General features: G+C 26.9%; 5 protein-coding genes across 8 annotated transcripts in view; 3 read left to right on the top strand and 2 right to left on the bottom strand.

Moving 5' to 3' along the window:
* Positions 1-166, bottom strand: part of LOC105365029 (zinc finger protein 260) — a 3564-nt gene extending 3398 nt beyond the window's left edge. The window contains exon 1 of the mRNA XM_011503087.1: positions 83-166. The gene's annotated coding sequence lies outside the window, so the exon portion shown is untranslated. The remainder of the gene's footprint in view (positions 1-82) is intronic.
* Positions 167-471: 305 nt separating this feature from the next.
* Positions 472-2999, top strand: LOC105365028 (tRNA:m(4)X modification enzyme TRM13 homolog). The gene is made up of 6 exons (XM_011503086.1): positions 472-707; positions 1360-1535; positions 1624-1817; positions 1892-2077; positions 2193-2432; positions 2521-2999. The coding sequence occupies exons 2-6, from the start codon at positions 1372-1374 to the stop codon at positions 2913-2915; spliced, it is 1179 nt and encodes a 392-aa protein (XP_011501388.1). The 5' UTR covers positions 472-707; positions 1360-1371; the 3' UTR covers positions 2916-2999.
* Positions 3000-3527: 528 nt separating this feature from the next.
* wrm1 (wurmchen 1 transmembrane protein) lies at positions 3528-4832 on the top strand. Its single transcript, XM_011503084.1, has 3 exons — positions 3528-3638; positions 4024-4241; positions 4622-4832. Exons 2-3 carry the CDS (start codon positions 4046-4048, stop codon positions 4819-4821), a joined length of 396 nt encoding a protein of 131 aa, XP_011501386.1. The 5' UTR covers positions 3528-3638; positions 4024-4045; the 3' UTR covers positions 4822-4832.
* Positions 4833-4875: 43 nt separating this feature from the next.
* On the top strand, positions 4876-5463 carry wrm2 (wurmchen 2 transmembrane micropeptide). Its single transcript, XM_011503085.1, has one exon. The coding sequence runs from the start codon at positions 4885-4887 to the stop codon at positions 5062-5064; it is 180 nt and encodes a 59-aa protein (XP_011501387.1). The 5' UTR covers positions 4876-4884; the 3' UTR covers positions 5065-5463.
* Positions 5464-9582: 4119 nt separating this feature from the next.
* LOC105365025 (uncharacterized) overlaps positions 9583-26228 on the bottom strand; it is a 32834-nt gene continuing 16188 nt past the window's right edge. For 2 of the 4 annotated variants that reach the window (XM_011503079.1, XM_011503082.1), the window contains exons 2-5: positions 16141-16287; positions 13239-13409; positions 10883-11038; positions 9583-9785 (exon numbers count right to left, since the gene is read on the bottom strand). In XM_011503079.1, the coding sequence (XP_011501381.1) occupies positions 9751-9785; positions 10883-11038; positions 13239-13409; positions 16141-16279 (501 nt within the window). In that variant the 5' untranslated portion in view covers positions 16280-16287 and the 3' untranslated portion in view covers positions 9583-9750. Of the gene's footprint in view, positions 9786-10882; positions 11039-13238; positions 13410-16140; positions 16288-25092; positions 25148-26228 lie in introns of those variants that run through there. The other 2 variants (XM_011503081.1, XM_011503083.1) reach the window with 2 other exon arrangements.

Below are 26228 nucleotides of genomic sequence, written 5' to 3'. Positions count from 1 at the left end.
ATCATAAGCAGTATAGTACAGTTACGTAGAAAAATATCCCTATACGTGTAATATAAAAAATTCATATGTATGTGATATTTACTTCTAAAGTTTAGGAAGCAAACCGTGAAGAAATATTATTTTACGAGGCCGTTAGCATGTTTCCTCGAGTTTTGAAAAATTTTCCAACAACCGCAGGCAAAGCCTCGATGTGATTTTTTTTTTCTATGGTTGTGTGCGTGAGTGCGTGAGTGCGTGAGTGCGCGAGTGCGTGAGTGCGTGAGTGCGTGAGTGCGCGAGTGCGTGAGCGAGTGAGTGAGCGCGCAAGTCGTGTATATGATTACGTGCGTGCGTGCACGTGTGTACGTTTGCTCGACCGTGATTAGTGTTGTGTTTTGGATTGCGAACGTATTGGCGTGTATGCGTTGCCGTGTGTTGCGAGTGTAAATACGGGCGGTTCTCAACGGCCAGAGGTTCGCCTGTACACTGCAGGACTTTGGATGTTGGCCGAAGTCGAGGAGGTTGAGCGCAGCATCAGCGCGAGGTTGTTGACTACGGCTTTCCTCTGGCGGCCAGTGATGCCCAGGCAAAGGTCGATCGAGGAGCCGTAGGGCTCGAGCAATCGGAGCCTTGTGTTCCGGAGCATCGACGATGACACTCCGTAAAGTTTAAGAACAACTCGCGAAGTCACATCACCGCACCGAGTCCGCGACACTGCTGATCCGCAGGTGCTTCTTTTTCCTCTCTCTCCTCTTTGTTCAATGGCTTCTTCGTTGAGCCGAGGAGAGTCGAGACGATCGACAACCATCGCATATGCATATACTTGAGAACCGCGGTATCATATGCATGTGGCTCCGCGCGTTGAGAACGCACGCTACAGGGGCCCGTAATCTGCTTTTTTTAGCTTTAAAATTCGCCCAAAAATCGTCTGCTAACGAGTTCAAAAATTTCCGGCACAACTGCGGATCCTAACCATCATTGAGCACTGCCTCGATTATAATATCCCATAGCTTTTGTTTCTTTCGTGTGCGCTGCGTATTATCAATAGCTGGCATGCGTCGTTTGCTATTACTCAAATTTATGATTTAACGCAGTATCTGCCATTCGGCATTTACGAGCCATTTTCAATGGACGACCTAACCCTTTTACCTCATAGAATTGTATTTCTAATAATTGAAGTAAATTCGATAAAATACATAATAAACAACTTGCTAATTGCATAAATTAATTGTCTTTTAGTTCTCTTTCTGTGCTCAATTATAAGTTAAATTTAAATCATATATAGGTTCGAAATTTGCAATCTTTTTATTCTCGTATAAAAATGAGCTGCCGGTAATTAAATGCCATATGCCATATTAAAATGAATTAAAATTATTTTAGTTTAAATGAAAAATGGCTGATGTAGAACATTGTCAATTCTATTTGGAACGAAAAAAACGATATTGTCGAATGACTGTAAAGAAGGATAAAAGGTTTTGCGGCGAGCATCAGTCGAATTATAACGAACTAAACAAAATTATCAATGAAAGAATACCTTGTCCACTCGATCTTTCTCAGTAAGTACTGTTAAGAAAATTTCATTGCAATATTTGAGTTATGTTTGTTATAGATTAGAACCTTATAAAAGTTCTAGATTATTTACAGTACAATTTATAAGTCTAAATTATCCAAACACTTAAAAGTTTGCAATGCCAAGGTTAATGAAAGTATACAGCCAATATATATTGTCAAAGGAATTAATTTAGGAAAAAGTGCAATAAGCCCAAATGAAATACGATTACCAGAAATTGATCAGAGTATTATAAATATTGTTCTTAATAAAATTGAAAAGTCGTACGGTAAAAGAAAATATGATTATGTTATATTACAATGCATATTTATTGATTAAATTAGATTTTATTTGAATTATTAGATAAATTACCAGAAATACCGGAAGAAATATTGAAGCATGAAGTACTAGAAAAAGAATTAAGTAATCCAATATATGGAACTGAAGCCAAAAAACACTTATTGCAAGCGTCATCTTTACTAGGGCATTTAGCACAAGCTGACCTGATTAATGACAATACATGTTTTATTGAATTTGGAGCAGGTCGAGGTATAGCCTTAGCTTTAACATTAAAATATATATTATTCTTTATTATTTATTATTTATTATTTATTAATTGAAATTATTGTTTAAAAATAGTATTTAAAAGTATACATTTTTAAAGGTAAATTAACATACTGGTTAGTTCAAATGATAAAAGATCGAAGAAACACTTCGGTTGTGTTGATCGATCGTTCCAGTCATAGGCATAAAAGAGATAATAAATTAAAGAATGAGAAATTTGAAATAAACGTAACAAGAGTACGTGCTGACATTGGCGATATAAACTTAAATGACATACCAGCGGTTAGTGATATGCCAGTCAGGGTTGCATTTGCCAAGCATATTTGCGGCGCTGGTGCAGGTAAACCAAATATGTGAATAATTTTTTATAATAAAAAAAAAAATTTATAATAAATAGCTTCATTATCAGTGTTTCTATAACATTACAGATTTAACTTTTCGCTGTATGACAAATTTAATTAAAAATTGTAATGGCTCAAAAGTTGGAATAGTCGTTGCATTTTGTTGCCATCATCGTTGCGAATATTCCCATTACGTTGGCCATAACTATTTAGAAAACGAAGGGTTTACCAAAGATGAATTTCCAATTCTCTTCAAAATAGCCAGTTGGGCTACTTGTGGTATAAAACAGTACAATAAAACAGATTCTAAACGCGAATCTATAGGACGAAAAAGTAAAACCTTAATAAATTGGGGTAGATTAGAATATTTAAAATCTTTTGGATTTAATGGTCGATTAGTGTATTACATAACTAGAGATACGACTTTAGAAAATATGTGTATTATAGCAACATTTATAAGAAAAAATCCAGACGATAATTGAGTTTAATTTCAATATTTGGATACAAGCAAAAGCTTATATTCATTATTTGTGCTAAGGTAGGCTATTTAAGGTAAAATAAGTCTAGAATTTTTGCATTTGTCATTATGAAAATTGAACTTTGTAACAACTTTGTACAAAATAATCAAATAAATAACGTTTTTCACATAAATGTATTTTTAACAGTCATTCATCTGTAAATGAATAAAATTCCGTGCAATTATTAATTTATAAAATAACGCAATTTCCTTAAACGTTACGATTAATCAAACGGCAATTTCTAATATTGGGAAAAGAAACTGGACTAAATTTCAAACTAAAGTACGCCTCTAAAAAGTCATCTTTACATTTGTCGCATTTATAGGTTGGCTGTCGCTGTCCATTTGCATCCCCATGGCCTCAATATTCATTCGCTGCAGTTTGCCTTCTCATTTTTTTATAATCTATGTCGAATATTGCATCCACGCGTTCAATCCCCACCTCCGGCACCATAAGACGCGGCGGCGCGCCCCGCCCAAAACAAGTTAACTTAGTCTACGGGCGGAGAAACATTCCGTTCAATTATATTTTAGAACGAGCCCGAGCCCGAGTCCGAGCTTAATGCTTAATGCTTAATGCTTAATGTTTTCCGCCAGTCCGTTACCATTTATAACAATAACAAAGGCTGAATACAAAAACAAAACGTATAGTATAAAGGCAAATAATTGAACGCTGTTTTTTAGTTCGGTAAGTGAAAAAAGTATTATCCAAGCACACAACACCTTGAAGGTCCATTGAATAACGTACTTTTGGGCTTGGCTCATCTCATCTCATCTCATCTCATTTCTCCACCGTATCTTAAAAATCCAATTGCATACATTAAATGTGCATTAGATAATGCATATATTATTTTTGAATATACACGATCGATTAACTTTTTAATAGATGAAAAGAAAAGATGGAGTGTTTTCATTTCAATCGCATTTATATTGAGATGAATAATCGATCCTTTAATAATAATTAACAATATTTTTATGTAATAGCTTAAATTATGTGGCTTGCATTTTTCGTTTATCGCTGAGACAAAGTTATCAAAGTAAATTGCGATTTAAAATTATTGTTTCTTTTTCAGAAGTAAGAGTTAAATTTATGAAATGTCTATTCTAGACGACCGTGACGCCTTCAGAAGAAATCCATATTTTCACCCAGAGGATCAGATAAAAGGTGACTTCACTCCATTCTACGTTGCTATCAGCATCTGCTCCGTTATCGGTGGCTTTTTAATAATCATCAACATTGCATTCTACTACTGTTCACAATATAAAAGTTACTGGCGAAATCGGCACACTGGTAGTTTCCTTATTTATTTTAGCACTTTATTGAATTGAAATTCATTAAGCTTTATTCGCTTCACATAACATGAATTGTTAAAAATCCTTTTATCAAATAAATTTTTCTAAATTTTATCGAATTTAAAATGTATCCATACATGAATTATTATGACTTTTATAATAATAATAATAATAATAAAAGTCATAATAATTCACAAATTAATAATAAAATAAAATGTAAGAATCTTATATCACTTACAAGCGTTCACACGGTTCAAAGTTACAAATAAAGATTAAATTTTTTTTTAATACAAAGCTGCACTTATCGCCAAAATATATAATATCTTTCCAGAAAAATTGGCAATGAATGAATTAATTTTATTATAATTATTGTATTAGGTAATCGTTGGATCCAATCACTTTGGACCGTAACGCCGCACAATAATCCTCCTCTTGATTTATCCGAGTTAGAAAAGGGTATTAAAACATATAAATCTGATATTCATGAGGTAGTACAGTACCAGCAAGAAGAAATTGAACGTGGTACGCAACAACCGCAACAGTATATAGAACTACAAAAACGAGAAAGTGATATTTAAGTTGATTGGATTAATATTCAAGATTAAAAGATTCGTAGAACAGTTGTTAACAATAAGTCAATAATGAGTCTTCATATATTTTGGCCGGCTTCTGCTGTCTTGACGATGTTTATCATAGGGGTTATAATGATTTTGTTAAAATATGGCCCACGCATTTGTAAAGTTAGACACGAGCCATTGCCTACCGAACAAGATTGGGAAGGTAAAACATATTCTCGTGAATTATCAGTTTCAGTAGCTTGATGCAATTAACGTAAAAGAATCATTATATGCCTTAAACGAACGTTTATTGTCTTTGAGACTTCAAAATTGTTGAAAAAAAATCATTTTACCGAAACTTATCCTTCAAATACGTATAGCTCACGTCCCGCATAAAATTGTACAGTTTGATCATTTAATATTCTACAGATTATCATTCCATAAATTTTAAAGACAATATCTGTTCAATTATGAGATCAATTAACTGCTTCGTAAGATTTAATATACACATTGATGCACTAGATTTTTCTATCTTCTTATTAAAGAGAATATTTAACATTATTGAATTCAAATTTTGATACTACTAATTATTTAATGTCAAAATGTGCCTGCTAGTTAATTTAACGATTCCGTCCATAAGTATGTTATTATATCTAATATCTAATAATTAAGAATTTTATTTTATATATGAATATTATGAAATGAAAAATGTAAATCAAGTTTATAAACATGACAAAAAGTTTTAAGATTTTGATAAATACTTTGCTCGTTTATATAAACAATAAAGAAACTTGGAAGAAACATTACAAGCATTACAAATTGCCTATATTTATAATGCTTCTGAATTTTTGTATTAAAAATATTTGTATAAATAAAAATCATCAAACAATTTGAAAATATTTCCAGAACCTTTGTAATTTAAGGAATTTTTATATCGTCATATTAAACAAAAAAAAAATTTTTTTTTTTTACCTCACCTTAAGTAGTTAATAAGCTAGATAAAACATATTTGTACAACATTGAATATTAATAAACTGATGTTTTATGTAATCGATTTATCTTATTTACATCTATATGTTGAGTAGTAAAAATAAAATGAAATTAATTAAGATGTATTGTAAGTTGAAGTTTATTAGACTTTTAATAGAATATAATTGAAATTGTTTTTCGTACTACACGAAGTAATTAATGAATTTACTTAAAGTAATAAATAAAAGTGAATCGTTACTCACGACATCACTACATAAATACATGTTTGCGCAGGAATAGGTTGATTCTTCGAGACAGGATAATTGAATTCTCTCTTTTTTTTTTTTTTTTTTTTTTTTTTTTTTTTATTTTTTCTTTATTTTCAATTTTCTTCAATGATCAACGTCTACAATACAACAATTCGTGAATACAGATAGTACAAGAAACGTTGAAACTTTCGCAGAAATAAGAAAAAATACGTAAAAATGTTAACATTATATTTATAGAGACCAATTATTAATAAAAAAAAAAAATAATTTCTATTTCTTCTATCAATAATTATTTCACTATAACGACAGAAATATACTTATTGATTTTGATTACTTTTTTTAATTATTTTTTTACGTATATTTTAAAACGCCGAGCATAAGCATCGACGAGAATCAGTGTCTTTCTTTCTCTCTCTTTCTACAATTCTTCATCAAAATGAAAGTAGGAATTTAAAACATAAAATTAGCTTTAACTTCGAATAAGATTTTTTTTTCTAGATTCAATTTCTAATTTCAAACGACAATAAATATTTTACATTACGATTTACTCTTACATTGTATTAATTTTCATAGTCCCAATGAGTAAAAAAATAATGTATTTATCAACTCATATAATATATAATTTTTATCCCATGAAAAAAAAAAAAATAAATAAAAAATAAAATAAAAATAATAAATATATAAAATAACATTATTAATTATCAAATTAATTGTGTTATAAAAAATTTCATTTTTAGTCGAAACATTAGAAGTTACGTTATATTACGCTGGAAAGAGACGTTAAAATTTTCAAAATTGATATTTAAACCTTATCTCTAATTATTTTTGCCCTAATGAATAGAATCTTTTTGGAATCTAGACTAAGAGAAGAAATATTTGAGCGCAATATTTTCATTTTTAAATTGTTTTTTTATAACAGTAGACGTCTAAGGATTCTGAATAAAATTGGAGTTAATAGGTCGTTAGGGTTTCCATGTAGAACATAGGTAAATACTATCTTTATATAGACTATTCCATAACTTTTTATTACTTGTGTATTTATTTTGATGATATGGTGCGTTTTTAATTGTTATCTATATTCGTTTGTCTACTTACTAGAAACAAGAGGATTAATAAAGTTTTTTTACCAACTGAATTTCGATTATCGTGTATTCTTCTGAGTTATTTCTTATGAGTTTTTTTTTCATAGATAACGTGATTTACTTTCACACTGCTCAATTTGTACGCTCGATAAAGCAAGAATATAAATCAAAGATCTTTTATTTAGTGACATATCTTATTTTCACTTTTGATCATTCACATTTGATTATTCGATCCTGTATAAATGATAAAATTTTTATTATACGTACACATTGAAAGTTTTACACTTTGGCATAAGAAATCGGATACCTTACAATTACTGAATCACTCGGACGTACAAATTAAAATCAGCTATTAAATTGTCGTTTATTGTATATCTTTCTACGTGTATGTATATATAACACATATTTGTCAGTTTAATTGAGCTTTATAAGATAATCGCCCGAGGAAACTTTGATACATCTGCTCTGTGAAGAAGACACATTGAGTTTCTCGTTGAATAAATTACTTTTATTTTTTAGTTATTTCTTTTTTTTTTTTGCTTTGATTTTTATGCTCAACCGGTACGTGACGCGAATGCAAAAAGAAAATATTATTCATGCAGTCTTCTATGTATTATTTGATTTTGGAATAAATGCGAAAATTATTTTGCACCGCGTCATTGACTTATACCGTTCCGATATTGGTTAATGCAGAGTAAAGGGAGGGGGGGGGGTTCTCCAAAAGTTATTGGTATGCTTATTATATTATTATATCAAAAAATTAGTTGTAATGGATATCTCGCTTCTCGCTTAAAAATTATTTTCTACTTCTTTTACGTTTTTCCTTTTTTTATCTTTTTTTTTCTTTTTTTCGTTTTATTACTTTTACTGGTGATAATTATTATAGAGAAAGACTCGAGTGCAGTGCATGATTCCGTAAGTACGCGTTGTATATTTTCATCAACTTATTCAGAATTACATCATCGCTCGAGTAACTTACGCACTGAGAAAATCAATTTATAATAAAAATTACAATAATATATTTGATAATATTTGTTCAATATAACTGAAAATTGTTCGAACAAAATTTCTTCTCGGTGAATCGAAGCACTTGAAATGTGTGACAATAGCCTGGTTTTTTTTTTATTTTTTAAAACAAAAGTTATATTTATGCACATTTTTTCCTTCTAATTATTATCATATCTATATTTTTATAGATACGTTTCGCTGAAGATTACATTCATCATTCAATTTAATGTAAAATCGAATAACGAGTTTTTTTTTTTTTTTTTTTTTAAATTAAAGAGAAAAGTTTTCACATGTATTTAGATGTTTATAAATAGTACGAAGGTATTTTTCACAAGATAATGTTGAATAAATGATAGATAATTGTTTTGGCTCTTCGAAAAGAAAAGTTAATCAAGGCCCCTTGTATAGTGAAATAAAAAAAGACAAATCGTAAAATTCAATGCACAAATAATATTTTAAAACTTGTACACTACATTGCTTACACTTAAGAAAGATATTCTCGTTTTATATTTAAAAGGGAAATTTGCTACTTTATATGAGAAAATACAAAAAATAAAGCTGTCCGATCCGCGTTGTTTTTGTTTATTTTTTATTTATTTATTTATTATTATTATTTTCTTTTATTATTATTATTATTATTATTATTATTATTATTATTATTATTATTATTATTATATTGAGGAACGGTGTTAACAGCTTCGTATTAAGAAATCTGATGGAAGTACATGATTCGAAAAATCGACATCGCAATCGTGTTGACGATTTATTCATTATGTATATATACACACACGCACACCAAGATACAAACAAGCATTTATATGTGTATATATACAATAACTTTTACCTTCATATTAACGCTTATTTATTCAAAAACTACGTATATTGAATAATCTAAAATCTAGTCAATTCACCACGCATCGGCCAACTCACTGCTGTATATTTTTGCTTTAAATTTCAAATCGTCAACACGTGACGATTGCGTGATGAATATATATTTTAATTTTTGTTTTTAAGTAAAATCTCGTATTTTGATGTGTAGAATACGACACCATATTTGCAACAAAAAAAAAAAAAAAAAAAAAATCGCAGTGCTACCTATTCTGCCTTTTGAAACTTTATTTTGATCGTTCGTATGACAAAAAAACCAAGTTTTATCAGCATGCAAAAGGCGTACATTTACAGTATTTCATACTGTGCAAGTCTTCCGGAGTTTTATGCAAGAATAAGAAAGATGCTTGCTCTTTTCTCTTGTTTTTCTCATTAAATTTTTTGTTTAAAGAGAATTATGTGCATGTATTATCATTCACAGGGAATGCATCTTTCGCGTTTAAAAAGAGCTATGAATTTACGCAATAGTTTGTTTTCATTTTTTATCTATACCTTGAAATTTACTCAATGCATTTTTCTTCTTCTTTTTCTTCTTCTTTTTCTTCTATTAATTCTATTCTCCTTTCTTTTTCTTGCTGATTCAATTTCAATTATATTACTGGTAGGCTTATCGATTGTAATGCTCTTTCTTTTTCATTTATCAAGTCGTCATCGTAAAACTTCTTTATAGCTTTAGAAAGTTTTTGTGACATTAACGCCTTCGATTTTAACCAGGCGGTTATTCAGGTTCGATCTTACTGTTGTTTGCTAGTTTTCTTGTTCGATCGGTCTGCAAAAGAAAGACACGGAGATGACATTAAATGTTATTGTTATGACATTAAATTATCTATCATAATTTACATCATCATAATTACAAAAAATATTTTTCTACATTGATTTAATAATCGATATGGAAAATTCATCAAACATTTCCGTATAAAATATATTTGAATTCTATTATATTTGGCTATTGGAAAGTTTTCCGTAGTAATTTATTATCATTATTAAAATTATTATTTTACCGTTTAAATCTTTTATTCTATTTTAATTATATTCTATATCGTAACCTTTACAACCAAGATTTTTCGATTAAAATGTGAAAAAAAAAAAAAATTATAACATGCTTTAATGCGAATATCATCACAAGATAATGGCAAAATAATTATTATTTTATAAATATACGAGCTTATGATTATACTTAAGGTTTTTGTGTATTATATAAATTAAAAGAAAATATTATTTCCTTGATAATATTAATTTATGTATAAATAAAAGGCAACCGTATTACACTAAAGTAATTAGTTTATTAAAAAATATATATTTCAATATGAAGAAAATTTTCTTATAATTGTAATTATAATTAAAATAACATTTTTTTTTATACCAATTTTTGTTATGAATATATGGCAAGAAAGTCATAAAATACGTAATTTAGTCGCTTATGACCAAGAGGCTAATTAAGTCAATGACAATTTATAAATGAATTTTAAACAATAATTTTTTTTACAGCAATGATATTTCAATTATGATACATTAATTTTTTTTACTAAAAAATTTTATAGGTTCATAAATACTAAAAGAAATATTTTTTGTAAACTTGTAAACGTAATAATGGCTACTTTATATATATTTTATATCACTACGTAACTGAATTGTCCATTCACCTAGCATATAGAGATATAGGGTAAAATAGTTTTTTTTTTTTAATTTTGTTAAATCTTTAGTAAAACTATAATATTAAACTCGCGTAAATATTGTACCTTTTACGTATGGTATCGTTACCTTTTATTTAACATCCCATTAATTCACATAAATCTTGAAAGAATTTTTTATTCCAATTGCCTTTAAGTATTTACTAAAAGTATTTTATATAATCAAAATACGCACCTTTTGTGGCTTTTTTATTATTAGCTTCTGGTTTACATCTCTTTGTAATACGACGCGTTTTCTCACAAGAAGGGTCGCTATTCGCTTTTAAGTTATCAACGCGCACCATACTTTGATTGACACAATTTGCCCAAGTTCCTTTTTCGTATCTGCAAGCTATAAATAAAATAGATAACTTTTGTAATTGTCAGTTTTGAAATTTTGAAATTTTGTTTTGAATTTTAGAGTTGCTATGTAAGTTGCCACGATTTACAAATATCGAACAATTTTCGGCATAAAAATTTTTAACTTTAGTAAAATTTCGCAATTTCGCAAAAATTTACTTAAATTTTAGTTAAATTAATTATGGATTAAGTATAAATTAAATTTTAAATTTAAAGTATTTGAATAATAATATTTTAAATGACTATATTGTATTGTAGCTTCTTATAGTGAATGATTTAATACAATTCTGATTTTAATTGCCTTGAACTTCATCAATCACATTAAAAAGATAAATCAACAATATAACAACAATATATTTATACTTTCTTTATTTATTCAATATATTTGAAAATATGCCATTATACTATAATTTTTAACAATTATTTGAAATATCGTTTAAGCTAAATTTGCATTTTGAAATGCAAATAGCAATTTGATAACAATTTGAAATGAATTATTCAATGTGAATTTTAGTAAAATAGATTTAACGTTTTACATTAACAGCATTAATTACAATTTTTCTTAAAGTACAATAATCATTTTAAGTTCAATTTAAATTTATTACAAGCAATATTTAATACAAATGTACAGTTTTACAGACAGGGTTTTACAGACTGAAAAACTTTTAAAAAAATTATTAACACTTGGCACAAAATTTATTTTCATTATGACTAATTTATCGTTAATACAACTTTTTATCCAAATTTTAATTGTTTCTAACTTTACGGTTATTTACACTAATATTAAAATCCATAGCTACTCCTCATCAGTGGATGGAATTGCAAATTGCAAATAAAATAAATTTAATAATTGTTACAATAGTTAGAAATTAGCATAAAATTAATGTATATAATTTATGCATATACATAATATTAAAACATTAGAAAAATCATAAATATTATATATATATATATATATATATATATATATTATAAAAAATCATATATATTAAAAAATATCGTTAACCTATTATAATATAATTCAATTAATCTTATTATCGATTATGAAAAAAATATGTGTGTATATTTGTTTATTGTGTGTGCATTCATTTATCAGTTTCACTTATTTATATAAATTAATTAGAAATTAAAAAATATAATAACATATATATATATATATATATATATATATTTACTCTGTTTCGTATTATTATAAAAAAAAAACCCGTGACCATCCGATAAGGCCTCTGTATTATATTTTTCAAAAAGTTAAAATTATTTGTTTCTACATAATTTATAAATTAATAAATACACTAAAATTTAGTAACTGTTTCTATTATTACTTTATTTATTTATTATAATCTAAATATGTATCAAATCTATATTAATAAAATTTATAACGTATATGCAACTTATTTAAAAGAATTAAAATATGTTAATTAAATTATGGATTCAAAACCTTTTTCTTAAAATGCTTCGAGTGTCTTACTATGAAAAACATAAGCATACAAGTATTGCTTAAATATTCTTAGACCGCAAATTACAATAACTACATTAATAATATAGAAACACGTGTGCAGTAAAAACGTATATATATTTTCATTGTTAATAATAAAATAATTGCAATTCTAAAGAAAAATTTCTTCGCACCGATTGATTGATAAGAAAATCGTAATATGGTTATAAAGCTTTTAAATATTCACTTTGTTTCCTAACTACTATTTCCTAACTCCCTATTAACCATTTTAAATACAGTTATTATATCGTTTAATGTTAAGAGATTACAAAAAAAAAGAAAGGAAAAAGTCAATAGACGTAAGAATAAATATTTACTATTGCTAAGGTTGTAATTTTAAAAAATCTTAATATTGCGTAGAGTATTAGAAAGGAAACGTGTAAAAGCGATAAAATCGCGAATTAAATTTAGAATCCGATAAGAGTTCTTTTGACTGGTGTACGTTCGGTACATTAACATTCTTGTCGATATCGTCACATAATATCAACACCGAAATCTCTAACATTTGTTTAAGTCAAATAACGAGCTACGGACATTATTGAAATAGATAGTCTTCTACTTGATCTTTTAGGAATACAGTTATGCTGAACGAAATTGTAAATCAGTCTCAAAATCGAATTTTACATTTACATCAAATCGATTTTTACAATTCGAAGACTATAGTGCGTTGGCACATATGTTACTGCTTTGACGTTACCTTTACCTTTCTTGCATTTCTTCGTGATGACTTTGGTCTGCTCACACATCTTGTCGCTCTTTTTGAGGGTGAGGGTGCGCGTCCGCATGTTGGTTTTGGGATCGCAGTCGGACCACTGACCCTTACTGTATCGACAGGACGTAGAGACGCTGCTGCCGCCACCACCAGATGCTACATCCATAACAATTAATAAATACGTTACTTGGCTTTCGAAGCATTCGATAAAAATTGTAATTGCTTTAAACGTCTCTGCTCATTGGCCAAAATCCGAAAGTTTTTTCTGTCTTTTTGTATTCTGCTTCATTTTTTTTTCTTTTTTTTTCGTAATCGTTATTGCTTTTCCTCCAAATTATGTACATTTGAAGGATACGAAGGAATAAAATGTTATTGTATTCAAAATTAAATTCATCACCTATTTTCACTACGCGTGGCAATAGCTTTTTTAACTCCTAATACTCGATTCCATTGAATTTTTCGCCAATCAATCATACACTAACCAGCCTTTGAATTTTTTTTGTTAATACTTATACTTATCATTAATTTAAATGTCTCGAGTTTCTTTACCAATAACTTTATTTTTATATCGCTCTATCAAATATCTTTATAATCTAAACGTAAACATAAATATATATTAAACTTCTGCTTAATTACTCTATCAACTACTATTGTTAAAAATAATTCTTAAATATATAGAAATTCTTATAATATTAATTTATTCAAATTGCGATCATACACGTGCGATGTTGATTGTCAGATATATCATTAATATTAGATTTTTATTTCTGTAGATCAAACTTGCAATTGCATATTTGTTATTACGTTCTATCATTTACAAATCTCAATGGATCAAAATTTGAAAATTAAATAAATAATAATATAGATAAAAGTAATTCAGAATTTTATACGAATTAATTGATATAACGATGAATGATTAAAAACAGAAAATAATTGAATTGCTTCATTATTCATTTCACTATTCTAATAGAAAATAAATATAATAACTGCTACTAACGAAGTCGATTAAAACTAAGAAATACTTTTTCATAATATTCAACAACTTTTATTTAATTCCTCCGTACCTAAAAAATATCTAAATCAACAAAATACAAAACCTAAAACAAAATAAATAAAATAAATTAAAATATAATGAATAAATAATAAAAAATTTTCTCACAAAGATTTAATGCTTACATAATATAATCTTATAGAATTATTAAAGATAATACTTTATTCGAACTACCGAGTTACTACTGAACACTACAATACTTATGCTTTTTTAAAATTTTTTAATAATTTTATGCCTTTACCAAAATTCGGAACTATTGAAATACTCCCCAGGTAAAAGCATTTTATAAATGACATTTTTGTTTATCTTCATTTAAATATGCAACAAGTTTAAATAGAACCTTCAGATGGTTATGTTTGCCAATCATTGAAATAAAGACGATTATATTTAGTTTATATTTCACTTAGCTATTGATAATTTATATAGTCATTAAAAATTATATACAATTTGTCTTTAAAAAGCATTTTAAAAGTCGTTATTTGAAAAAGAAAAAAACATAATATTATAGTAAAGCTACAATAAATAGTATAAAAGTATTTTGTCATTTTTCACGCTTTAGTTAACACAAATATCGTCAAATTATTTTTTATTAATATTTTAACTATTCAAATTTTTTATTTTCAATTTATTCAAAATTTTAAAAGGTAAATTGTCATTTTTTATAATAAAACTAAGAATAATAGACGTTTAGAAGTTAAAAACAATTAAAAAAAAGGAACAAACAGGTATCGAAGAGTAATAATATTTTTATAGGAAAAAATGATAAATGAAAATTAGCAGAATTAATTAAAAATCTCACCGAAAATTCGTATAATTTCAAATTAGCATAATTAAAAAACTGAACATCGATTTAGTATGATAAGTGAGCTTATTGAAATTACAAATTATTCCGACAATATCCAACAGTCGAACTAGGGACGAAATACTGATTATTTAATATTCTTAAAACTCATTAATTAAAAATTATTCAGTAAATAAAAAAATTATTATCTAGTATTACATAAATAACATAGTATAATACTTGAGCTTCGGATTCATATTAAATACATGAATTATCGCATATATAAATGAAATTAATACGTTCAATTTCTCATGATTATAATTAAAACCTTAAATTCACTGCATTTAATTACAAATATACTAGAAATTTAGAATTCAGTCATTTTTCTAATTTTTTTTTTTATTTTAAAATAAACTAATTTAAGATTAGTTTTTCAAATAAATATTTTGTAAAAAAATGTTACATTTTAAATTCAATCAATGCAATGTCATTATAAACAATATATGAAAGAAATACACATAATCAAAAATAAAATTTGAAAAGATTAATGATTATATAATTTACTGAATTTAGTTAGCAATTCAATGTAAGTCTAATAGTATTTTAGCACAAGTTATAACGAAAAGCTAAAGAGTATTTTGAAATTTAATTGGTCGAAATTTCGTATATATTCCTAATCTATAATAATTATTTATAAGTTTATTCGGCATTCAGACAGAACTTTAACAAGTCGATGAAAAAAATATATCATATATTTAAAAGCATTTGAAATTTTTTTTTTAATATTTATTAAACAGAATGAATATCTTCAGTAATGTATTATAAAAATTATAATTTTTTGAATATGAAAATTTAATTATTACCAATTTTAAAATAAATCAAATTTACAAAGCATTATAGTTTTTGAATATGTCTATATATATATATATATATATAATTCTTGAATGTGTATGTATATAACTTATGAAGAGGCTCATAAATATTTTGAAGAAAAAAAAAGATAATGATGGGCCAAATAGGTCTGAAATTTTATTTTAAATAATTGATTTATATACCCCGTTCCTTGGTGCCGCGAATTGATCGTACAAGAACTTCTTTGTCATCCTCTTCCCAAAGATCAGACTCTACATTTGTCGCACAAACTATCATCGGTAGGGCGACGCTTATTAATATCAAACTCCACCACAGCTTCATTCTGAACTCTAAAAATACAAAAATTATGCATTATTATACAAAAATTAAATTAAGAAATTGCAGTCTTTCAATTTTATCAAATATAGATATTAATCAACACCAGAGCAAAAATATTGTTTAATGCTTCTTACATATATGCTTATTTATAGATGTTTTTTAAGGGACTGATAATAAAAACATTTGCTCTATAAAATAAATATTAAATCAAATTATTAAAATTAAATAATAAAATTTTCTCTTTTATATTATTATAAGATATAAAAAATGAAATCGTACGATAAATTTAATTTTTTAATGCATTTTTAAATATTTTAATAAGAATAAAGTTACTTAAATGCATAAGATTTATAGTGTATAATTATCGATCCAGTGAATAAATCGTCCTCAATATAAGAAATACTTCTAGAAAATTCTTAATTCATTTAATAAAATTATAAGCATACAAAAACAGAGCTATTATTGTATTTTGTATTTTCCGTACCTTTTTATATTGGTACTCTTGTACTCAACTTCATAATAATTAAATTTAATAACCGTCAGTAAGAAATCTATCTCATCCTTGCTTTAGCAATTTTTTTTTAAACGGTACATATTTATATGTGCAAAATATTTTAAAAGGTCTTATAATTATAGTGATATAGAATATACATATAATAATGATACACAATTAAAAAAAATATATATAGCAGTAACAATTATGATATATTTATAGAGTAAGAGTAGTTAAGATAATTTGAAATTATAGTTTTTAATTAATAAAAATTTATTTAAAAATTATAGTAATACTTTCGTTACCTTTATCTTTAATTAATCCAATCGTAAATGATCGCCTTTAAATTATGTAAAGCCTTTTCTTTTGATTTTTGAAAATTAAACACACAATAGAGAATACTTGCATGCAATCATTGATAATTTTTGAAAATTCTAAAAATTCAGCAATATAAAACTAATAAGCAATGAAAAAATAGAGTATTCTTTATTTATGGTATTTATTTAAGTTGGTTTGTGCAACTTAACCTGAACAGATCTTCATTATTTAAAGATTAAAGTAAAAAAAAAAATAAAAATAAACGTGCTTAATTAATAATTTATAATAAATTTTAAGTGTGAATTTAGATTACTACTAATTTAATACGAGGATTTTGAATCAAAGAGATTAAACTCTCTGTTGTGCACTTTAATTTTAGTTACCGGAAAACAGTTCTTAAAGCTTTAGATATAAATTTGTTTCTTGTGATCTTAATAACTTCAAATACTTTATTAATAGAGATCAATAGTAAATGTAATGGTTTTCCAATGAAATAAATTTTAATCGGTTTATTAATTCTGAATAAAAAATATAATTGTATCTTTAATGATCTTACAGATTATTCCAATCATGGTTTCGCTCTTTGACACCTTAAAAATAAAACACATGTTTTACTAAAGAAAATATAATGCATTTTATATCCACAATAATAATAATTGAATAATTTGATATATGATTAAAGTAATGCTTAATTTAAAAAGAATGAATATATTTATACATAAATTAAAAATATAAATGTACTTATAAACTAGTTATGTTTATTAATAAATATAAATCATATAATAAATATAATTCATATATTATTCATATATTAAAAATAAATTCTATATGATGCTTATCGAGACTTAAGAAAATCAAGTTATGGAAAATATATGAAGAATATATGAGAATATAATAAGGGTAATAACGATAAAATGACAAAAATATGAAAATTTCATAAAATAATAAGTATAATGGAAAATTATTGAATTATAGTAATTTCATAAAATTATAAGAATAAGAGTAAATATTAATTTGAAGAAATTTTTAGCCAAAAGTTCAGAAAATTGCAGATTGTGTGGTTAATAATTTAATCCTTTAATTCTTAGCATCACAACTAAACAAATTCTCAAATGAAGCTTCATCAAAATACAAGAATGAAATAACATAGACTAAAGATATTACAACATTTAGCATACGACTTATAAAGACAGACGAATTTTCAGTCCAAAATAAATAAATGGGAATAAACATTTACAGAAAAACAAAATGTAAATGCATGAATATAAAATACCGATATGCTGATAGCAAAAGGAAGCCTTGATTACTTTTGTACATAGTAAAAATAGCAACAGAACGAAATAAGAGTGATTCCATATGAAAAATTAGTTTCAAAGAGTTCAACAGTCAAGTCCAAGGACAGACTCTTTGACCTTTTCTCTTATCTCACCAAGGGGTACCACCAAAGTGGCATGTTCTCTTCGGCTGGTTAACGTTAAAATAAATACATCCATGAACCGAAAGAAGTGAAAAAGGTCAGGCAGTCGTCCCTTTTATCTTAATGCATCTATTTGATAGAGGCAATTTTCAATCGCAGGAAGTTCATATAAACTTTCATCATGCATTACATTAAATTAAATTCATTTTACTCGGGCTTCGGGCGTCACAAAAATGAATTTCAAGTCGTAGTAGTTTGCATGGTATAGCTATGTCTATAGTCCATGCACTTTGAAAACTCAATATTTGAAATTTTATATATTTAAAATTATATAAGGGGCATTGAAAACTGCGCAACAATAGATATTTATATATAGCTAAGCAACTTTACTAAATAGCTTTATAATTATTTATTTTGTATGCTTAAGGTATAAGGTATTTTATTATGAATATTCAGTTTATTTCCCTTCATATATATATATATATATATATATATATATAAATTCTCATATAATAAACGTGAAAATAATCACATTAAAATGTTATATAAGACCAATCAATGCCAAAGAATATAAATGAAATAAATGAAATAATTAATAAATAAATTGCATTGTAAATAACACAAAAAAAATTATAGTTGATATATGTTTTAATTTTTAATATAATCCAGAAGAAAATAAAAATCTACAGAATAATATAAAATAATAATAAAATATTATAATTTCCATATTGATTATAAATATCTATTGTATTGGTAATTCGGACTTGAATGTGGAAGAGTTCGAGAAATGAATAATTACATCAAACTAGAAAAGACAAACTTTGCTTTGCAATGAATGCATTGCGTATTGGTATTCCAATTTACTTACCATATATACGCCATTGAAAAATGTATCTCAAAATTAATACGCATTGTGTTTTAATGTGACTAGTATGTTTCAAAATTATGGGTCCAATTAGCTAAACGATAACTTCCGTCTTCCGCTATTTTCTGCAGTAATGTCTCTCTTCCTTCGGCTTTTATCGAAATCTATAACCGACACTTTTGATACCCTCTCGGCAATCTTGCTAAACGTACTAATGGAACGTGTATACGTTAATCGATAAACAAATACATATCTTAAGTATCCATTTAATATTTATCTTAATTTGCATTTAACTATTGGCAAATCTATTAATAAAATGAATTTTTACAATTGATTTTTAATTGAAATTAATTTAAATCAACTTTCATTTAACATCAATTTTATCATGAAATGTGATTTTTTTTATTTAAAAGTTACAGTCTTATGATCAAAATTATTGATTACAGTATAATATTATTATCTCTAATAAATTATTGTATTTATTATGGTGTACTTTGGAACAAACAGGCCCATTCGATCATAAAAATTTGACACGCGCGTACACGAAAATAAAATTACCAACCGAATTATTACGCTGAAGGCATAAAATATGGATGCATCTATTACAAATTTACAATTACGTAGAGATATATAATAATTAAAAACAAAAAAAAAACAAAAAATAAAAAAAAACTTTATGATTTAATATATACTACAAAGTACGCATGCACAGAGTCAATGCCGGTGTAACACAGCTTTTTATAGGGTTCTAAAATTAACTTGTATCATCAAGTCTGACATCAGGGCTTTTCGCCAATAAACCTTCTTATAAATTGTTGGCAATTATTTGTCCGACAACGGATTTTTCATAAGTAATTAAGCGCTGACTTTGGGGAGAATGACAAGAAGATCGATTGATTTGACTTTTGTCACAGAATGCGAATGAACCGTCGGAGCTAACGATGGGCTTTTATTCAAATACCACTTCACAGCGACGTCGAGGTCCTATTCTTTATCAAATGTTACGGATAAGCACGACCAAGTGCGGCAATTTACAACTTCGCATATCCCGGAGACAGATGATTAAATAGGGAGTACGCGTATTACTAGCATCCGGACGGCCACTATCAATTCATTTATCGAGCTATAAAGTTCAAGTAAAAGTTACGCCCGCGCTCCGGAGCTTTCAGCGATATTCCGAAAAGTTCCGCGAGCGCAGCGCTATTTATAAATTTACTTTTTGTCCTCCTGCTTTTTGCCCACCCACTCGTCGTTCACCAATTCTAACTTCGCCTTTTCCAAACCGCTCCATGACTCTAAGAGATTATTGCATTTTACATACGCGCCGCCTGACTTTCTTTCCCTCAAGATTATAATGCACACAATGCAATGCCCTACTGTGATATACGCTGCAAGTCCCGGATATATGCATTAAAATAAAGGAAATGAAAGCTCCTGTAGGTGCTGGAACTTCGTGAATGTAGAGCGATTAGCATTATTGCCTCCTTATAAGCGCCTTTGACACTTTTGTGATCAAGATCGGCGAGATGTCTGTATAAATTGCCCGATCACTATTTTGTCTCACACACACGCACACGCATTTTTTTTTTTTTTTAACAAGCTATTGTTAAAAATAAAACTATAACAATAATAAAGCCTGAAATAAATACTTAATTCGAGTTATTCTATAAGAGTAACTAAATTTAAGTGCCGCACTGCTCTAACGACATAGCCATCTTTTAATCAATCTACGGCGATACTTCAACGATATATTTTTTCATTCTCTATGTTAGATTTTATTTGTTACATTATATCCAATAAATTTTTCAACGATAAAATTTATTTAAAAATTTAGTATTCCAACTTTTTACAAATGTAATTTTGATCTTACTCAAGTTTATTTTATAATAAACTACTTAACTTTTAATATTAACTATAATAACAACTCTTAACTTTTTTCATTACTTTTTCCACTTATTTCTTCGCCTGCTTTTAGTTTCCGATGCAAATATTTTCAACAGTATTCTATAGCACTGATTATTACCTTCGTACTTGTTATCTATAATATTTCTCGCCTTGTTGACGTTCCAGCAAATTGTCATAACTATGTTGGGCGTAATATAGAATATAAGTACGAAGAATTACTTTTTTTTTCTTCATTTTTTATTTCTTTTTCTTTTAAATAAGAGAAACTATTTTTCTATCGGCCTATCTAATATTTTAATACATGAACGAGCACTGAGAATTTGGCGTGCAGGAAGTTTTATCATTATTATGGCATCATTTCGATGTACTTGGAATTAATTATTAGTACATGTTGAATATCCTTGATTAAAGCCGCTTTCGTATTATACGTCGGTTTCGGTGAAGTTTGACTAATGCTTCGAAATATCCACGAGCACTAAGACTAGCGATAGAAATCTAAGTTTCATACCGTCATCCATTGGCCATTCAATTGAGTTATGCCGCTAATTTATAATCACAGTATTAAAAATAAAAGAAAAGTTATAAATTAATCTAAAAATTCTTTTCATTAGTCTACGTTAGTTTTCAATGAAATAAAATAAAAATATAATACATACATTATTTTATAAGACAAATTTTTAGTTTTTATTTCGTAATTAAGAATTTATCTCAGATTTGAAATTCGAATATAGTACCGTACTATAAAATAATTGAAAAATAGCGAAAAAAGATTAAATAATCTTGGAATTCGCATATCACCTTAAGCGTACATTATACGCGTAGGCTCGACAAGTTCCAACAACGAGATATCTTATACAAGAAGGTAAAATCACGTGTACGGCTTATCGTAATATTCGATACATCGAGAAGGTATCAAAACTGCATGTGTGTGCATGCATATATGCGAATAGAGTGCTTGAGGTACTTGCACGCATGCCGGAATTGGAAATTCAGATGTGAGAGCTCGTGTATAAAACGAGATGGGCAAGCTTGAATATTTAGGAGTAAAATATAATTCTCGGGCACTTTCGTATAACGAAATGCTTGTATTATCTTATATACACGCGTACACTTTTTAAGGATGAATGCGTGTAAGCTAATTTTATGCTTAATACATAACAATGCAGATACGCGCGACAATGCGCATATCAATTTCGAAAATAGATATGTTCGTTGTCGCTAAAAAATTTTAATTATTGTTTTGCATTTTCGCAATAATAAAATTGGCGCAAAAATATGACTCAACGAAATCCGTTGTCGAGGTGAAAGTTACACCAAAATAATTAGTTATCGACTCTGTGAATCGACTAAACGGTTAAAAATTACACCTCCTCTTTGCGCTACAATGTAATTCTCATTTATTGTAAAATTATAATATTATTATATACTCTTAAGTTAATTATATTATTGTTTTATTACCGAATTATATACGAATAATACTAAATTCTTGATATCATTAGCCATTATATATATATATATATATATATATATATATATATAACATTTAATTATAATAAAAGCATTGAAAATCAATCAATTGCAATAGTCTAGTATTAATGGAATCATAGAAAGAGCGCTTATGAAACTTTAGTCAATATATTATTTTACAATAAAAAATTACTTGAAATACAATTATATTTTGGTAAAAAAATATTTATAAAATTTAATACATTTTCATTCATACTTGACAGTTTTGTAAAATTCATTAATAAATAAGAAATGGAATATAACGTAGAAAAAGAATTTTCACTTACATTGATTTTCAAGGAATTAAACAAATAAGTAAATTAGTTATAAGTATATATCAAATAAATAATCACTGTAATAAATTCAATAATTGGTTTGAGAAAAGTTTTCATTACAAGTTGTTCATCCAAATTATAATTTAAATTAAAAATTCAATGTTTTTATTTTGCAATTCAAATAAAATAACATAATTGTGATGTATTCGTAACATAATATGGTACACTAAAATTTTATTGTAATTGAAAATAAAGTGTTATGTACAATTAAAAAGATTACTTATAATTTAAAAATCTCTATACAGGGGAAATGAAAATAACGATAAATGTGTAAATAATCAAAGTACATCAACATTTAGTACATATTTGGCACAAGTTTTTTCAGCATCTTAAACTATTGTGCCCTCCACGAAAGGAAATCTTAATTGTATTATTACCTACATTTGTTTCTCACAGATTGTAAAAAAAAAAAAAAAAAAAAAAAAAACGAACATAGAAAATGTACATTAGAATTTTCATTAGCCATTGCTTTTCAATTTCATAGTTCGAGCCAAGAAATACAAAGAACGAAACGCGAGCATTCACATACACACATGCATCAGTCAACGAACACCTTAATTTCCGTGCGACGTTAAATTTATAAAAGGAGAAATAACAAAAGAAGAATAAAAATGAGAAAAATGATGAGTAGAAAAAGAAGGTGATGAAATAGGAACCGGTTTTCTCCACTGCTGTGCAACGATATTAGTTTATAGCGATAGCAAGAAGAATCAGGCACGAATGCAATTAACAATGAGCAAGAAGAGTAGTGACCGTCTCTCGTCCACTATTGTTAGCATACGATGCCGAGGGGATGGCCTAGAAGCTTTGCGCCGATGGTTCACGAGTTTTTCTTTTTCTTTCGATCTCCTTCCTACCTACTATTCATCAGTCAGCCTTTTCTATTCTTTCATCTCGGCCACTGAGCACACCTTTCGTCTTCTTTGCCTTTGCATTTCCTGTCCGAAGCAAAATTTTCGCTTCAGCGACCAAGTAAATTAAATTAATTTGCCAAGGCAATATACTTTGTCATCCAACTCCCTCTCAGTTCCTTCATTCTAGCCAATTCTTAAAAAAAAAACACCATATTCTTATTGTTAAATTACAATTTCACTTAACTTCGAAACCATAAACTTCACCGTGACGAATACAATGACCCATTACACCTGGAACAATTTTTATATATTCGACCTTATTATTCTTCTGCTATACTGTAATCTTAAATTTTACAGTTTTTTTTTAAAATAAATAGTTTCGTTTTATTTCAGTCTGGTAACAAAATTAAGAGGAGGGCAAATTTTTAAAAAGTTTAACAGCCACTATACTTTTAAAAACACCAAACTGTTATGTCATTCGTTGACAAAAATTACTTAAGCTCAATAGAGGCATATAGATTATTCTGCAATTTTTTAAATTTACGTCCTTTTCATCGCTCTAAAGCGATGTTCACTGTGATTAAGTAGAAAACGTAATTAACATTGTATTTGCAAAATTACAATTTACACAAGACCATCCAATAAAATAATGATAAAGAAGAATTAATCATAATAAATATTTTCTTCACAATTAAAATATATTAGTATTAAAATATACTATAAATAATTCTTGACATATCTCTCCACTATACATTTGTTGATGATATTTCTAGCCATCGCCTTCTAATATATCACTGGTATCATTAGACTTTCGTCATATTATAAATTTACAAAACTTTGTACACATTATGATTGTTTGTGCGTGAAAATTTCTAAAAATAGCAATACCTAAGCTAAAAATATTAATTGAATGTCCCAATATCTATATTACTTATAACTATATTACACACGCGCACGCGCGCGCGCACACACACACACACACACACACGCGCGCGCGCGCGCGCCTATATATAGCGTATAAACATAAACATGTTGTAACATAAAATGTAGAACAATGTCAATATCTCTGTTAATCTCAACTATTTAATTTTGATCAATGACTGACATAATATTGCAAACTTACCTCAATTCCCTCCATTCCTAATTTTCTTCCAAAACGAAGTAAAGGAAAATTGTTTTTTAAACAATCTGTAAAATATATCATTATAGTGCATTGTAGTACAATAAGGTCGAATATAAATAGAAATATACAAAAAGTAGAATAATTGCTTCTTAAATTATTGCTTTGTTATATATATATATATATATATATATATATATATGCTTTATATCATATGCACGTGTGAATAATATATATTTTAAAAATTAAATAGTTTTTTATATTTTATTATAATTACATATATATTATTTTTGCATCACTTTTACTATACCTTATGTCATATTAAATTACATAATTATATTCTTATCGGGAAAATAATAAATTTAAGTAAATTAATAATTTAAGAAATAATTCATTCAGTTAATAATGATTAGTAATAATTTTATAAATTAATACATATAATGTATGATAACTGATTATTCGTCTATCATTATATAGTTTTTACAATTTTAATATGTAAATGTTAACTATAATAAATAATTCTAATTTCAATTAATACATGTTTGTCAGACAATTGTACACCTATTATATTATGCGTTTATCTCCTTTAATAAGTGTGATAAACAAACGAACACATACTTCTTGTTGGTTTATCACAATATTTAGAAATAATGACATTATTTTATTTACAGGACATTCCAAATACACATTTGAATTTTTTTCTAATCTTCTAAAAGACTTCTTATTTTTTCTTTTTTAACTTTAATTAAAAAGCAATAATTTACATAACAATTTATAAAACTATTAATGTAATTGCGATTATATTTTTAAATTAATATTATAATAATGATGAAATTTATTTCGATGTATTATGTATAATATGTAATAATTATAATAAAATAAGATTACAATGAATTTTTCGTAGAATTCTTCAGTTTTCAGATATTTTTTTATCTTGGTTTGTTCTTTTATTAGTTTTTTCATTGTATAAAAATTGTATTTATGTTTATTTCATATTTAATCATTTGTTAAACTGGTCACTTTCTATAATCTTCATATTTTGTTAAAATACATTAATTTTTCTAATATTATATTATAATGTTAATTAAACTTGAGATTTAAATTTTCAAAAGCATTCATCGAGTGCCTATCAACGGATA

Source organism: Ceratosolen solmsi, unplaced genomic scaffold (assembly GCF_000503995.2).
Source record: "Ceratosolen solmsi marchali unplaced genomic scaffold, CerSol_1.0 scaffold45, whole genome shotgun sequence".
Taxonomy (NCBI): Eukaryota; Metazoa; Arthropoda; class Insecta; order Hymenoptera; family Agaonidae; genus Ceratosolen; species Ceratosolen solmsi.
The sequence above is the reverse complement of the archived record's forward strand: the minus strand, read 5'-3'. Positions and strand labels throughout refer to the sequence as shown.